The following is a 13,507-nucleotide window of genomic DNA, read 5'->3' as shown; positions in this document are numbered from 1 at the left end:
AAAAGATTATTTTATAGAACATGATTTTATAGAAAAAATGGAACAGATGAATAGGCTTGCTGTCTTTTGACAAACATAGGGGGCTACTTCTGCCAAAGATTTAATCTAATTTACTGATACTACAGATACTTATTTTTTCTTCTTCACTTCACTTCACTTCCCTACTCCTATTCTTTTTCATTTCCCTGTAGATCTAGCCAATTTTAAGCATCAATTTGAAACATGTGTCCTTTGCTTAAATGTATATTTTAATATGTATTTTATAGAAATACATTTTAATATGTGTATTTGTGGTATTTTATAATGTTTAATTATTCGGTAACCCACCTTGAGCCACAAGGAGAGGTGATTAAGAAATAAAATTATTATTATTCTTTGATACACAACATGATTGGTACACAGCAATTATATTTGATCACACGTCGGACACTTCCCATGTGTCTACGACTATGTGATGTATCGGCCAATACTGTGTGCAGATCCAAGCAGGATGGCCTTTTGCAGCTGACAAATGGTAATTTTGTCAGCACTGACTGCCTTTAAGTGCAGGCCAAGGTCTTTAGGCACTGCACCCAATGTGCTGATCATCACTGGGACCACCTTTACTGGCTTGTGCCAGAGTCTTTGCAGTTTGATCTTTAAATCCTCATATCGTGTAAGCTTTTTCAGTTGCTTCTGTCAATGCTGCCTGTGATTGCAACACTGACGATCCACACTTTGTTTTTTTTCCATGATCGTGAGGTCAGAAGTATTGTGCTCAAAAACTCTGTCAGTCTGAGTTGTTGTTGTTGTTGTTGCTGCTGCTGCTGCTGCTGTTGCTGTTGTTGCTGTTGCTGTTGTTATTATTATTATAATATTCAATGGTAAACCAAAAGTCAAGTTTATATGAATGAGGAACGTCAACCAATATTATTTAAGTGCACAAGTACTTCAGAAGCAGATGAAGAAGCATTACATGTAACCTGAGGCACACTGGTTATTTATTCAAGTAGTCTCATGTGTCTGAAATAACTACTTACAAGACTTTACATGACGTGTGTGTGTGTGTGGGGGACCTCCCTTACATATAATTGCCAACAATAATTATAATTCTTGAGGATGGAGATAAATGTATTTGCTTTACATGTTAATATAAACCAACCCAAATTGTGTTTCACAAACTAAAGCATGTTTTTGTTCTTCAGTGTTCATATTTCTCCAATTTCACAGTGCATGATCACCAACAGTCTCAAACATTTTTCTTACAGCCACTATAAAACCACATATTTCCAGCTGTTTATATGCAGACTACTCACCATAAAGGCAGTATTCCAAATTGGATTCCTAAAAGTTCCCATGATACTCTTGGGAATGTTAAGAGTAACTCTGTTTCTAAGATGTCTACGCTCATCATGGTCACTGGTTTATTTCAAATGTTTGCTCAGTCTTTCTACTACCAACTTTTCATCATACCACTGGGATGAAGCAAACATATAACAGCTCAGGACTTGAACTATGTGACACCAGACCATCATATAGTCCTCTAGGTTTAATAGGACTACAGCTCCCTGAGCTCAAATCAGCAAAACCAATTCTAATCTAACCACACAAAAACATAAAGGAGGAGGACAGCATCACATAAAGTAAGAAAGGTATCAAAACAAGAATCTATTCTGATACTACTAACTTGAAAGTATAGACCCTGAAACTCCCAAAGTCTGAGCAAAGCAGATGACAGAAGTGGCAAGAGGCCACAAACTGATAATAAACATTGGCAATTTGCTAATTCTGGGAAGCAGAACCCTGTAGTGTGGACGCAAATTATGAGAGGGGTTCTTCCACTTCTTTGATTGACAAATACTCAGGACTGAAGCACTACTACCTTAAAACAGATGCTCTGCAAGGAAGAACAGTAGAACTGGGGTCATGGTAATATAGTCCAAATTAGGTTGGACTATCAGTTTTAACTCAATGACAGTAGGAAGGCAAACTGTGTATCTAACATAGTATTCTTCTTAAATACCTGCTTGGCAAGAACTGAGTTTTTCTTCTCTTTAGACTTCACAAAATCTATACATGGTATAATTTTGTTCCTTGTGACTTCACGGAAACAAACTAGGTACACCTTTACAATTTTGAAGATGAGAATTACGTTATTTCTTTAAAAACCAAGGCTAACAAAAGACAATCTGCCAACAACAAAGTTAAAGGCTAAAGTTTGCATTAACAAATATTCAGTTAATTCTTTAAACCATATTTAGACTTTGTATTGTAAGAGAGCACAAAAGGCCCCAAAGGCACCAGATCTAAACTAAACAGTGCAAGACCACTGATGAATACCATGTGCTGCAAAATGTATTTCAGAGGAAGAAATTAGCAAAAACATCTCTGAATATCCCTTGTCTAAGAACGCCCTATGAAGTTTATAGGAGTGCCATAAACTGACAGGTGGCTTGAAGGCACGTACACATAAGACAGAGCTGCAAGCAGAGGGTGACTTCCACAGAAGCTAGTAACAGCTGTGAAAAACCTGTTTACCCCTTTCAACATTGTTACAAAGCAGAAACTGTCCACAATAAGGGCAGACATCAGGAGCTCACTTTGAATAGTCTTCATGACATGAGCACAAAGTTAGATCTGCTAATCTGATATTGGCCCTCAATATCCATGAATTCTGCATCCATGATAGAATTAAGCCATCTGTGGCTTAACAATATGCCAAAAAATTACAAAAAGTGAACCTTGATTTTACCATTTTATATAAAGAGAACCATTTTACTATATCATTGTATATACTGGGACTTGAGCATTTACAGATTTTGGAATCTACAAGATGTGTTGAGGAGTGGGTGTTCCTAGAACCAAACCTTAGCAAGGTAACAAAGGTCCATTGTATATTGTATTACAGTGCTACCATATATGTTGCTCTTTGGCTTTAAACATTCAATGAAATTATGGGAGAAAATAAGGGAAAACAGAAAGGTAGCAACAATTGTGTGCATGGGGGGGAGGAGAGCACACAGTTAAGAGGATTCATAGAAACATTCTAGGACTTCCCAAGGCTGCCTCTAGTTCTATAAATACCTACCTGAAATCAACACCCAAGCCCTTCAGGAGCCCTCCAAACGAGCCCTTCTCCAAACAGCACTCAAGGACCATCTACCCATAGAACACGCCAAAAATGTTGAGGAACATTGGAACAAACTGAAAACCTTCATCATCACAGCCTGCGAAGAAACTATTGGATACCTAACCAAGAAACATCAAGATTGGTTTGACGAAAATGACAATGAGATCCAACAGCTAATTGACAAGAAAAGGAAAGCCTTCCAAACATGGCAGAGAAACATCAACTGTGCTGCCAGTGCAAAAGATGAGGTCCAAAGAAGGACAAAAGAACTCAAGAACATCTGGTGGACAAAGAAGGCTGAAGAAATCCAACACCTGACAGATACCCATGATGCTCAGGGATTTTTCAAAGCCACAAAGGTCATCTATGGACCAAGAAACCATGGCACACAGTTACTACATTCATCAGAAGGAACCAAACTTCTGAAGGACAAAAAAAATCAATTGAACTACTTTGGAAAGAACACTACCAAAACCTCCTGAATCGCACCTCCAACGTGGCTGAATAGGTTCTCTCACAAATCCCGCAACAACAAACCAGGGATGAGCTTGCAGCACTGCCTAGTTTGGAAGAAGTCAGCAATGCCATCAGCCAACAAATAACAAAGCCAGCGGACCTGATGGGATCCCTGCTGAAATCTTTAAAGAGGGAGAACCTGAGCTGAACAACTCCACTAGCTCATAGAAAAAGTGTGGGTGACTGAGAAAATTCTAGCAGATTTCAAGGATGCCACCATCATCACTCTCTTCTAAAAAGGGGAAAGAACAGACTGCGGAAACTATCGAGGTATCTCCCTGATAACCTCAGCTTGGAAAATCCTCGCAAGAATTCTTGCAAACTGCCTTCTACCCCTCTCAGAAGATACCCTCCCAGAATCCCAGAATGGCTTCCACCCCTCCAAAGGAACAGTGGACATGATCTTCACTGCATGGCAGCTCCAAGAAAAATGCAGGGAACAAAATCAACCTCTCTACATGGCATTCATTGACCTTGCAAAGGCATTCAACACAGTGAATTGCAGTGCTCTCTGGATGATCCTCTAAAAAATCAGGTGCCTAACAAATTTGTGAACATCCCGTGGCTCCTCCATGATGACATGATGGCAACAGTCTTGGACAGCAATGGCTCCCAAAGTGACCCATTTAAGGTGGAATCAGGTGTCAAACAGGGATGTGTTATTGCCCCAACTTTATTCTCCATCTTCATCGCTATGATACTTCACCTTGTTGATGGGATGCTTCCTACTGAAGTGGAAAACATCTATTGGACAGATGGCACGCTATTTAACCTCAGCAGACTGAAAGCCAAAACCAAGGTTTCAACATCTGTTATGAAACTCCAGTATGCTGATGACAATGTCATCTGTGTGCATTCAGAAGAAGACCTACAAGCCACTCTAAACACCTCAGCAGAAGCATACGAGAAGCTCGGCCTGTCACTGAACATCGAGAAAACCAAAGTGCTCTACTAGCAGTCACCAGCCAGTCCCTCTCCAATGCCAGAAATACAGCTTAATGGTGTAACATTAAGAAATGCTGACCATTTCCGCTGCCTTGGCAGCCACCTCTCCACCAAAGTCAACATGGACACCGAAATACAAAAAAACTACTGCGAGTGCAGTATTTTTCCTAATGAAGCAGAAAGTGTTTGAGAACCGGGACATCCATATGGATACCAAGGTGCTTGTTTATAAAGCTATTGTCCTCCCAACCCTGCTATATGCCTGCGAAACGTGGACTGTAGTGTCTACAGACGTCACATGCAACTCCTGGAAGGATTCCATCAGCACTGCCTCCAGAAAATCCAGAAAATCTCTTGGAAAGACAAGAAGACAAATGCCAGCATTCTGGAAGAAGCAAAGACCACCAGAACTGAAGCGATGGTCCTCCGTCATCAACTCCGCTGGACCGGCCACATTGTCCGGATGACGGACCACCATCTCCCAAAGCAGTTGCTCTATTCCGAACTCAAGAATGGAAAACGGAATGTTGGAGGACAGGAAAAGAGATTTAAAGATGGGCTCAAAGCCAACCTTAAAAACTCTGGCAAAGACACTGAGAACTGGGAAGCCCTGGCCCTTGAGCGCTCCAGCTGGAGGTCAGCTGTGACCAGCAGTGCTGTAGAATTTGAAAAGGCATGAATGGAGGGCAAAAGAGAGAAATGTGCCAAGAGGAAGGCGCGTCAAGCCAACCCCAACGGGCATGGCCTTCTGCCTGGAAACCAATGCCCTCACTGCGGGAAAAGATGCAGATCAAGAATAGGGCTCCACAGTCACCTACAGATCCATTGCACACTGCACACTGAACCTGGAGAATCATCTTACTCGGGCAATGAGGGATTGCCTAAGTAAGTAAGTACCTGAAATCATCCTGTATTCTTCTATTTACACAGGAATTTAAAGGATCTTCCCTATGCTATATTTATAAATTTTATGAAGATGAAAGAATCATCCAAACTCTCATTAATATTGACACAAGTGAGGGTAAATGTAACCCATACTATGCACAACAACAACAAACTGATGTAGGTGATTGATACATGACTGTATCAGTACTGATTTCCTGAAACAGTAAATAATCTTTAGAATAAACAAAGCATGATTTCTACTGAACACTAAATTATAATGGTGTCCTACCTTTTTTCTTAGAATCTTTCTTTGTGCTGGTTTTAACAGCCACTTGAAGTTCTGTCTCAGTTGACATCCTATTGTATCCTTAGTCTTCTTCACACAGATCCAGTATCTCGGCCAGGCTCATTTAGAAGAATTCTCCAAAAGAATGACTTAGTTTTTCAGATACTAGAATCCAGGTATCTCATTTCATTAACCCTTTTGGAGTGCTGCAAGAAGAAAACAACATAAATGAGACATGAGGAAAATGAAGCAAAGATTAAACCCTTAGTAAAGGAAGGACAACTGCAAATGTGGCAGGGACCCTTATCTTCAGGGCTGTAGCCAGAAAAAAAATTCGGGGAGGGTTGAAATTTGGGGGGGGGGTGTTTGAAGATTTCGGAGGGGGGGTTGAAACCTGCCTCCTAGCTCACGCTGAAGCAAAGAGCACTGCAGGGGCAGAGCAGCCTTCAATAGCCTGCAGCTCTGCCCTTGTCAACCATCTCCACCAAGTCTGGCCTCCTTAATGAGAGCATTCAACACCACCACACCCAACTTGGTTGCTTCGCTACATTGGCTATTGCTGCAAGTAATGACAGTGTGAATAAATTGTCAATATTTGCTTGAGATAGTGCTTGCAGTTCTGGAGGGACCCTTAATTTTTTTGCATCTCATGGACTTAGAATGGGGATTTGGTTAACCAATTAAAATTCATGAGTTAACCAGGTTTTTTAAAAAACCTGAAAAATTTGGGGGGGGGGGTTGAACCTCTAAATCCCCCCACCCTCGCTACAGGCCTGCTTATCTTCTACTTGCACCCACCTGCTGGATTACATTTCAGTGTGCCTGAACTGATCTCATCACAATTTTGTTTTCTGTCAGTTTTGGAGAAGTGTGGTGATGGTACATATTGGAGCAAACTGCTGCATTTTAAGATACTGGGGAGGGGGGGGGGGGCAAAAATCAGGCTTTTCAAAACAGAATGTGGCTGTTTGGGGTCTTTGAGTGACTTCTTTGCAATTTTGTGGGCTGCTTTTATGGTTTCCAAAAGCTGCATGGGAATCACAGGGCACACCTTGCCTACCCTAAGGAAACTGCTTACTCGTGTTGGATTTTAGTCTGAGATTTCAACTATCTATCTAGATTTATGCTCATTTTCAGGTACGCTGAAATGCATTGTGCCTTTGACATTTGTGAACATGTCTGAATTTTTAATATCTTTTTGTTACCAAGTCATGCTTATTCTCATTGTATCTTCTCCCTTTCCTACTTCCTTTTCCTTTTTTTCTAAATATTTTTATTTGGAATATTTTGCTCCTCAGATGGAGCGGATAGAAAGAAAGAAATCAAAAAATGTAATATTTACATGGAAAGAGTGAGAACAATATTTTCAGTAAAGTTGGAAACGCGGGAAGGGAGAATTGAGGACAAGGAAGAGGGGAAAAACAAAAATAAATAAATTAATTAAAAAGTGTCAGTTAAAATACTTCCAGGAGTTCCCTGGGCAGGTAATTGGGAAATAACCAGTAAATTAATCCCTTTGTTGTCTTTTCTTATTATTATTTACTCGTTGGCTTCCCATTGATGGTCCATTGAGTTTCTTCACTGTAAATTACTGATATAAATTTCCTTATTTTTCCTACTTCCTTTTCCTTTTGATGCTAACCCTTAGTTGAATACAATACAAGCTAGTGTTGAAAATAAGTCAACAAACGTTGGTAGCCTGCAAAATTTGACCAGCCAGCTGGACGTTGGCAGGTGATTTCTGAAAAGCATATCCCACCATTTTACCTGCAAAAGCCCATGCTGCTTGCCAAAACAGAGGATGTCTAATGTGGCATCCACAAGGCCAAACACTTAGCTGCATCTTGTTTCTTTTTGGCTGCCAGGCTAAATAAAAAGGTGCTTTTGACTATTTTGGTTGGTTGTTATGGTCAAATATAACTTGCTGTATTACCATCATGAAATGATAGATTATCGGCACCATAACTTGTCTGGACTCAGCCAACAGCATTAAAAACAGACTAAAAATATTGTATTATGAAATTTTATTAAGAAACAAGAAGCAGCCAGAGACCAGGCAGTAAAGAAATAAGATGAATGCTGATTAAGCCATTGTGTATATTATTCTTTCTTGATGCATTTTGATATATTATATATTTTAATACATTAACATCATATATGCTGACTTTGATAAGAATCTTGAATTTTCTGGCTAGACAATAGAATCCCACTCATTATTAGATTATTTTAACTACTTCCTCTTGAGCGTGTGAGCTATCTGTTTGCTATCCCAATCAAAGAATAAAACATAAATCTAATGGTCCAAATTCTAATCTCCTTATGCAAAATAGATTGTGGTTCTATTTGCACAGCAAACACCACTATTCATAAAATAATATGCTGCATAATTTGAATAAGGTGTTCATAACACATTCTCGCATTTCCAATTTGTTGTTTCAACACATTTTTATCAAAATTTGCATGGTGATGAGTTCAATACCTCTGAATAGAAATTTGCAAGTTTTCCAGTTTTCAAAATGTGGTTTGTGGAAACAAACCCAAACTCAAACATGAAAGCTGAAATTGCTCTAAAGGGAATGGAAGTAGGCAGCAGTCAAATTATTTACCGCTCTGAAAGAAAAATACCAGAATTTTTCACTATTATCTTGGCAGTAGCAGATTGGATATCTCTGCTAAAATACACTGTATACAAAAAGACAAACAAAAGTAAATGAAAATTTTACCCTCTAAAGTAATAATCATAATAAACAAGAGAGAGGAGAAACAGAGAACAACAGAGCAAAACTGCAGCAAATAAGATTACAAATATAATAGAAACAAAACAAAGTGCAGATAGGTAAAAATGTGTCTAGAGAATATCTAGTTGCTTAAAGTGGGTTCAGATCCCAAAAGACATAATGAATTGCATTCCAAAGTACAAAAGGATGCTTTTATTACTCAGAAGCATTGTGTATAATCTTTGGTGCTTTCTGAAGAATGGCTAAGAAGCCAGACAACGGGAAAAGCACCAATGTTAGCCTCCATCAACAAGCAGAAAAGGGTCAATTTAGAAAAGTACAAACATATCACACATGAAGTACAGGGAGTAGAACACAAAGAAGAAGTAAAAGAAGAAGCTGTAATAGTAGTAGATAGAAAACCGAGATCAAGAGGTATCTGAAAACTGGGATGGATACTATGAAGCCCCAGTGTATGTGAAAGAGAGACTTGGGGTTATGTCATTCATAAAATACATTAATTAATTAAACTGATTAATCTTTAATGTGTGTAGCCTACAGCCTCACATTTACCCCATCACTACATAGGAAGCATCAGGACCTTTAGAAGTAAGAGAGTTCTTCATGAGGAAGGATACTGTCATGAGCAAGAATCCTTGAGGTTTATCAAAATACTTCCAGCTAATTTGATGTAGGGCTCAAACCAGGCTTGAAGGCCAACCTGCCATCTCAACATCTGGTTTCTCCAGTGATGCAACAGCACAAATCCTCCTGCTAGTTTTATAAGGCAATGTCTTTAGCCTTCTCTGCCAAAGAATGCTGCTACCACATAAAATGACAACTCCCATGATTCCCATGCATTAACCCAGAACAATAAAAGCGGGATAACGTATACTCACTCTACAGTATAAAGGCATACCAAATTGTGGCTTACAGAATTCCCTAAATCATGCAACTCTAGATGAAAGTTGTCCCCAATGCAATTTGTCCACATTCAGGTTTTGCTGCCTGGATTTGTTAAACTAGAATATGTCAAAGATAAGAAAGTGGAAGAGAGAGGGAAAGGATGAAACACTTGGTTCCTGGTAAAACTGAAAAGCACCTGATATTCCAGTGCTGCTGTTTCACATGTAATATTTACTAGTGTTACCATATGCTACTTTAGCATAGATTTCCTAGGCCTGGTGGTTAAAAACATAAGGGCATAATTTCAAGTGCTTCAAATAGGTTTCCAGGCTTTGTTCAATCCACAGTCCTAGAACAAAATATACTTTATTAAGAGTCTACATCACATGTGGGTACTAAGATCGTATGAGCCCTTGGAAGAGATAAGATAATAAAACTGACCATAGGAATACACAAAACAATTATGTTGAAGGTTGTGCTTCCACCCTGCCTTACATTTAATTAACCTTTAAATCCAAGGTCATGTAAGTTTTTTCAGGGTTCAAGGTTCACTTTGTTTACAGGGATGGTTCCCTAGCTAAGAACAATATAATACTGGTAGAGAACGACATTTTTTTTTATGTCAGGTGCAACTTGAGAAACTGCAAGTCACTTCTGGTGTGAGAGAAATGGCTGTCTGCAAGGATGTTGCCCAGGGGATGCCTGGGTATTTGATGTTTTACCATTCTTGTGGGAGGCTTCTCTCATGTCCCTGCATGGGGAGCTGGAGCTGACAGAGAAAGCTCAACTCACTCTCCCCGGATTTGCAAAACTGACCTATCAGTCAGCAGTCCTACTGGCACAAGAGTTTAACCTATTGCACCACCGGGATTATGACATGAGGGGAAAACAGACAAATAAAATTAAATGAGGGAGAGAGAAAGAAGGATGGAGGGAGGGAGGGAGGGAGGGAGGGAGGGAGGGAGGGAGGGAGGGAGGGAGGAAGGAAGGAAGGAAGGAAGGAAGGAAGGAAGGAAGGAAGGAAGGAAGGAAGGAAGGAAAACAACAGTTGGGGGAAGGAAAGAGAGAGATAAAGAAAGCATTAAATTTAAGGTACCAGTACTGTAATGGGTTTTTAACCCAGATATAGTCAAGTAATTTTGCTGTTCATTTATAATTTCATTATCTAGCTGTAGTGTGCAACAACATGTGTTTAAAATTACTGAAAGAGTTCACACAGAATATATGTCAGGTTGTATAGACAGATATGCAAATCAAGTTAATTTTTCCTTTTAAATAAGTATGCTCTTTTCAAAGATATGCTATTATTGATACTCCTGTTAGTTTTATAATTACTTGTCATTTATATGATGCCACCAAGGTAAAAATGACTTTACATAGTACTATGCATGCTTCTAATGCTCTATAACTGCAGGAAAGGCATTCATTTATGAGCCACAAGGGACATTATCATTTATCTGAAATTCTAGTGCATTGAGGTCACAGATCTCAAGGGTGGGCATCTTGTTGAGCATGGAAAGCCACATCAGAAACAGATCAGAACAATACTGAACTGCTGTTAATGTATTGTTGCTGACAGTTCTGCATCATTTTCAACAATACTTTATACTAAATTATATGGAGAATGGATTTTTGGCAGTGTTGCTGTTATGAAATAGCTCCAGTTGAATTTTGAAAATGTCAAAGAACTGCTTAAAATTGCAAAATATAAATTTTAAGATTTTAAGATTTTAAAGCTTGTACATCTATGACTGAAATCCAGGAAGCTATGAAGGAAAATAATGAATGAGGTAAGACTTTTAGAACTCCTACATCCAGACCTACCATAGGGAAGAGAGATAATTAGTTTTGCTGTCCCAGACCATGTCCAATCAAAGACATATTACTGTTATCTACTATGAGTTCCTTGCTGGTGATACAATCTGTCCACATTCATCAAGGTTAGGAACACAGCACCCCCATGTAAGTGAAAAGCCATGAAAAAATTGCCATTGTTTTACCTGAGAGAACATCTCTCTGGAATTTCTGAGACTCTTAGCATGACTTTATGGTCTTTCACTGGAAGACAAGCATAGACTGGCACTTGTGGACCTAGAGATTGCTAGAAAGTATTTTTCTCTCTATAGAAATCTGGAACTCCTACAACATGGCAGAAGGAGATTATCCATAGAACCACACTAGAAAGATTATAGATTCTTAAGAGTTAAAATTTAATCACATCCACAAATAATCAAATCTGCAAAAGGTAAATAATCAAATCTGCAAAAACTGCAAAAGTGGAGAGACAGCTAACTCTACTACAGATTCTAGAAATCGATTTGGTTTGCAATTCACAGTCTGGTAGCTTCTTTTATAGTAGGGACAGGAAATCTCTACATTTTTGTACATATTTATATCCCACCTTGAGGAGAGATGGGTAATAAATTATTCTTATTCTTATTCTTATTATTCTGACACAAAAACACAGTATGACACAGCAAACGAGATAGATATGCTGGATTTTGTATCACAAAATCACAAGTCGAACACTTCCCAAGCGTTTAGGACTGTATGATGTATTTTCGAATGATGTGTGCAGATCCAAGCAGTTGACAGATTGCGATTTTGTCAATGTTTATTGTTTCCAAATGCCGGCTGAGTTCTTTTGGCACGGCACCCAGTGTACCAATCACCACTGGGACCACCTGTACTGGTTTATGCCAGAGCCTTTGCAGTTCAATTTTGAGGTCTTGATAACAGCTGAGTTTTTCCTGTTTTTTTTTGTCAATTTGACTGTCACATGGTATGGCGACATCAATAATCCAAACTTTTCTTTTCCACAATTGTGATGTCTGGTGTATTGTGTTCTAAACTTTGTCAGTTTGGATTTGAAAGTCCCTTGGCTGCAAGAATCAGGCCTTCTGTCTCCTTCTTCGGTGTTTCATTAGTGTTGTTGTTGTTGTTGTTGTTGTTAAAAGCATTATCCAAGCTTCTGGATCCTTTACCCCACAAGAAGTGCAGCACTTTTATATCTCCTTCAAGTTTCAGACTAATATCTGGAGCAAATTTACTACCCTATTTGATATGAAATCTACTGCCTTCATCCATTACTGGATAGTCTCTTTACATTGGCAAATCCTGAGGTTATATGTTTGAAGCAGTCTCTTCCACTATGCCATGAGATTTAGCAACTGGAACAGTAAGAAGCTTTTGTTGCTGTTGTTGTTGACCAACCAAAGTAACTCAAGAATCAAGACACTTGAAGTGCCCGAATTTTTGAGCTCTTACAACTTGTTTGATTTCTATACCCAGAACCCACATAATAAAATATTAACTTCCACTTGTTTGATAATACATTATAAGGATTGCTCTTACATGAAGCTATGTTCCTAATTGCTTCCTCAGTACAACCAGACATTCAAATCTATCACTAGTTGTGTGACACTAAAGTCCCACTCCACCAGGAGATGGATCTCCAGTCTGCTTTCCATGGATAGTCATATTCTGTTTTTGGGTGTGAATTTACAGGGATCTTTCCCATTTCTCTATGGGCCCTTCCAGACAAGCCTAAAATGAGGGACCTGTCTCAGTTTTACCAGAGATATCCAAATTACACCTCAGGTAAAATTGAATTAATCCAGAAAAAACTGGGATTTCGCAGTTTGCTCTGGATTAATAAAACACCTGAAAAGATCAGAAGCTAAGGTCTGGATCTTTCCAGGAGTGGGCCCTGTGGGGTTTGACTCCCAGAACTGCTTCTGCAGTCCGGGGGCCAATGCCCACAGCAACCCCGGTTTTTTGGACTCCTGGAGCCCTAAGGAGTGAGATGGCACCCACCCCTCCGCTCCCAGCCTTCCACCACCCCCTCAAAATAAACTTACCTGAGGGGTCTGCTGGAAGTACAGTCCCCTCCATTATCTCCTGGTGCTCAATAATGATGCATCAGGAGGCAAGGGGGGAGGGAAATCCCTTCTCCCCTCTCCCCCACCTCCTTATGTGTCATTTTTGAGACCAGGGAAGCTCTTGTTGACCTAGGAGGACATGTAGCCTTCCCACCAGGGTAATCCTGGGGTTTGGGGTGGGTGGGCGGCCTTGATCTTGAGAGGAAATGAATTTTAAAAACCCAGTTTCTCCTGGAATTAAGACCTATTTGGAAGAGCCCTA

At 39.5% G+C, this 13,507-nt stretch overlaps 1 protein-coding gene across 10 annotated transcripts in view; it reads right to left on the bottom strand.

Moving 5' to 3' along the window:
• The window catches only part of DAB1 (DAB adaptor protein 1), a 787,489-nt gene that overhangs the window by 166,730 nt on the left and 607,252 nt on the right, over nucleotides 1-13,507 (bottom strand). For all 10 annotated transcript variants that reach the window (XM_060773589.2, XM_067467867.1, XM_060773591.2 and 7 more), the window contains one exon: nucleotides 5,745-5,947. In XM_060773589.2, the coding sequence (XP_060629572.1) occupies nucleotides 5,745-5,811 (67 nt within the window). In that variant the 5' untranslated portion in view covers nucleotides 5,812-5,947. The remainder of the gene's footprint in view (nucleotides 1-5,744; nucleotides 5,948-13,507) is intronic.

This window comes from Anolis sagrei, chromosome 4 (genome assembly GCF_037176765.1).
Source record: "Anolis sagrei isolate rAnoSag1 chromosome 4, rAnoSag1.mat, whole genome shotgun sequence".
NCBI classification, from domain to species: domain Eukaryota; kingdom Metazoa; phylum Chordata; class Lepidosauria; order Squamata; family Dactyloidae; genus Anolis; species Anolis sagrei.
This window is presented reverse-complemented; position numbering and strand designations above follow the sequence as displayed.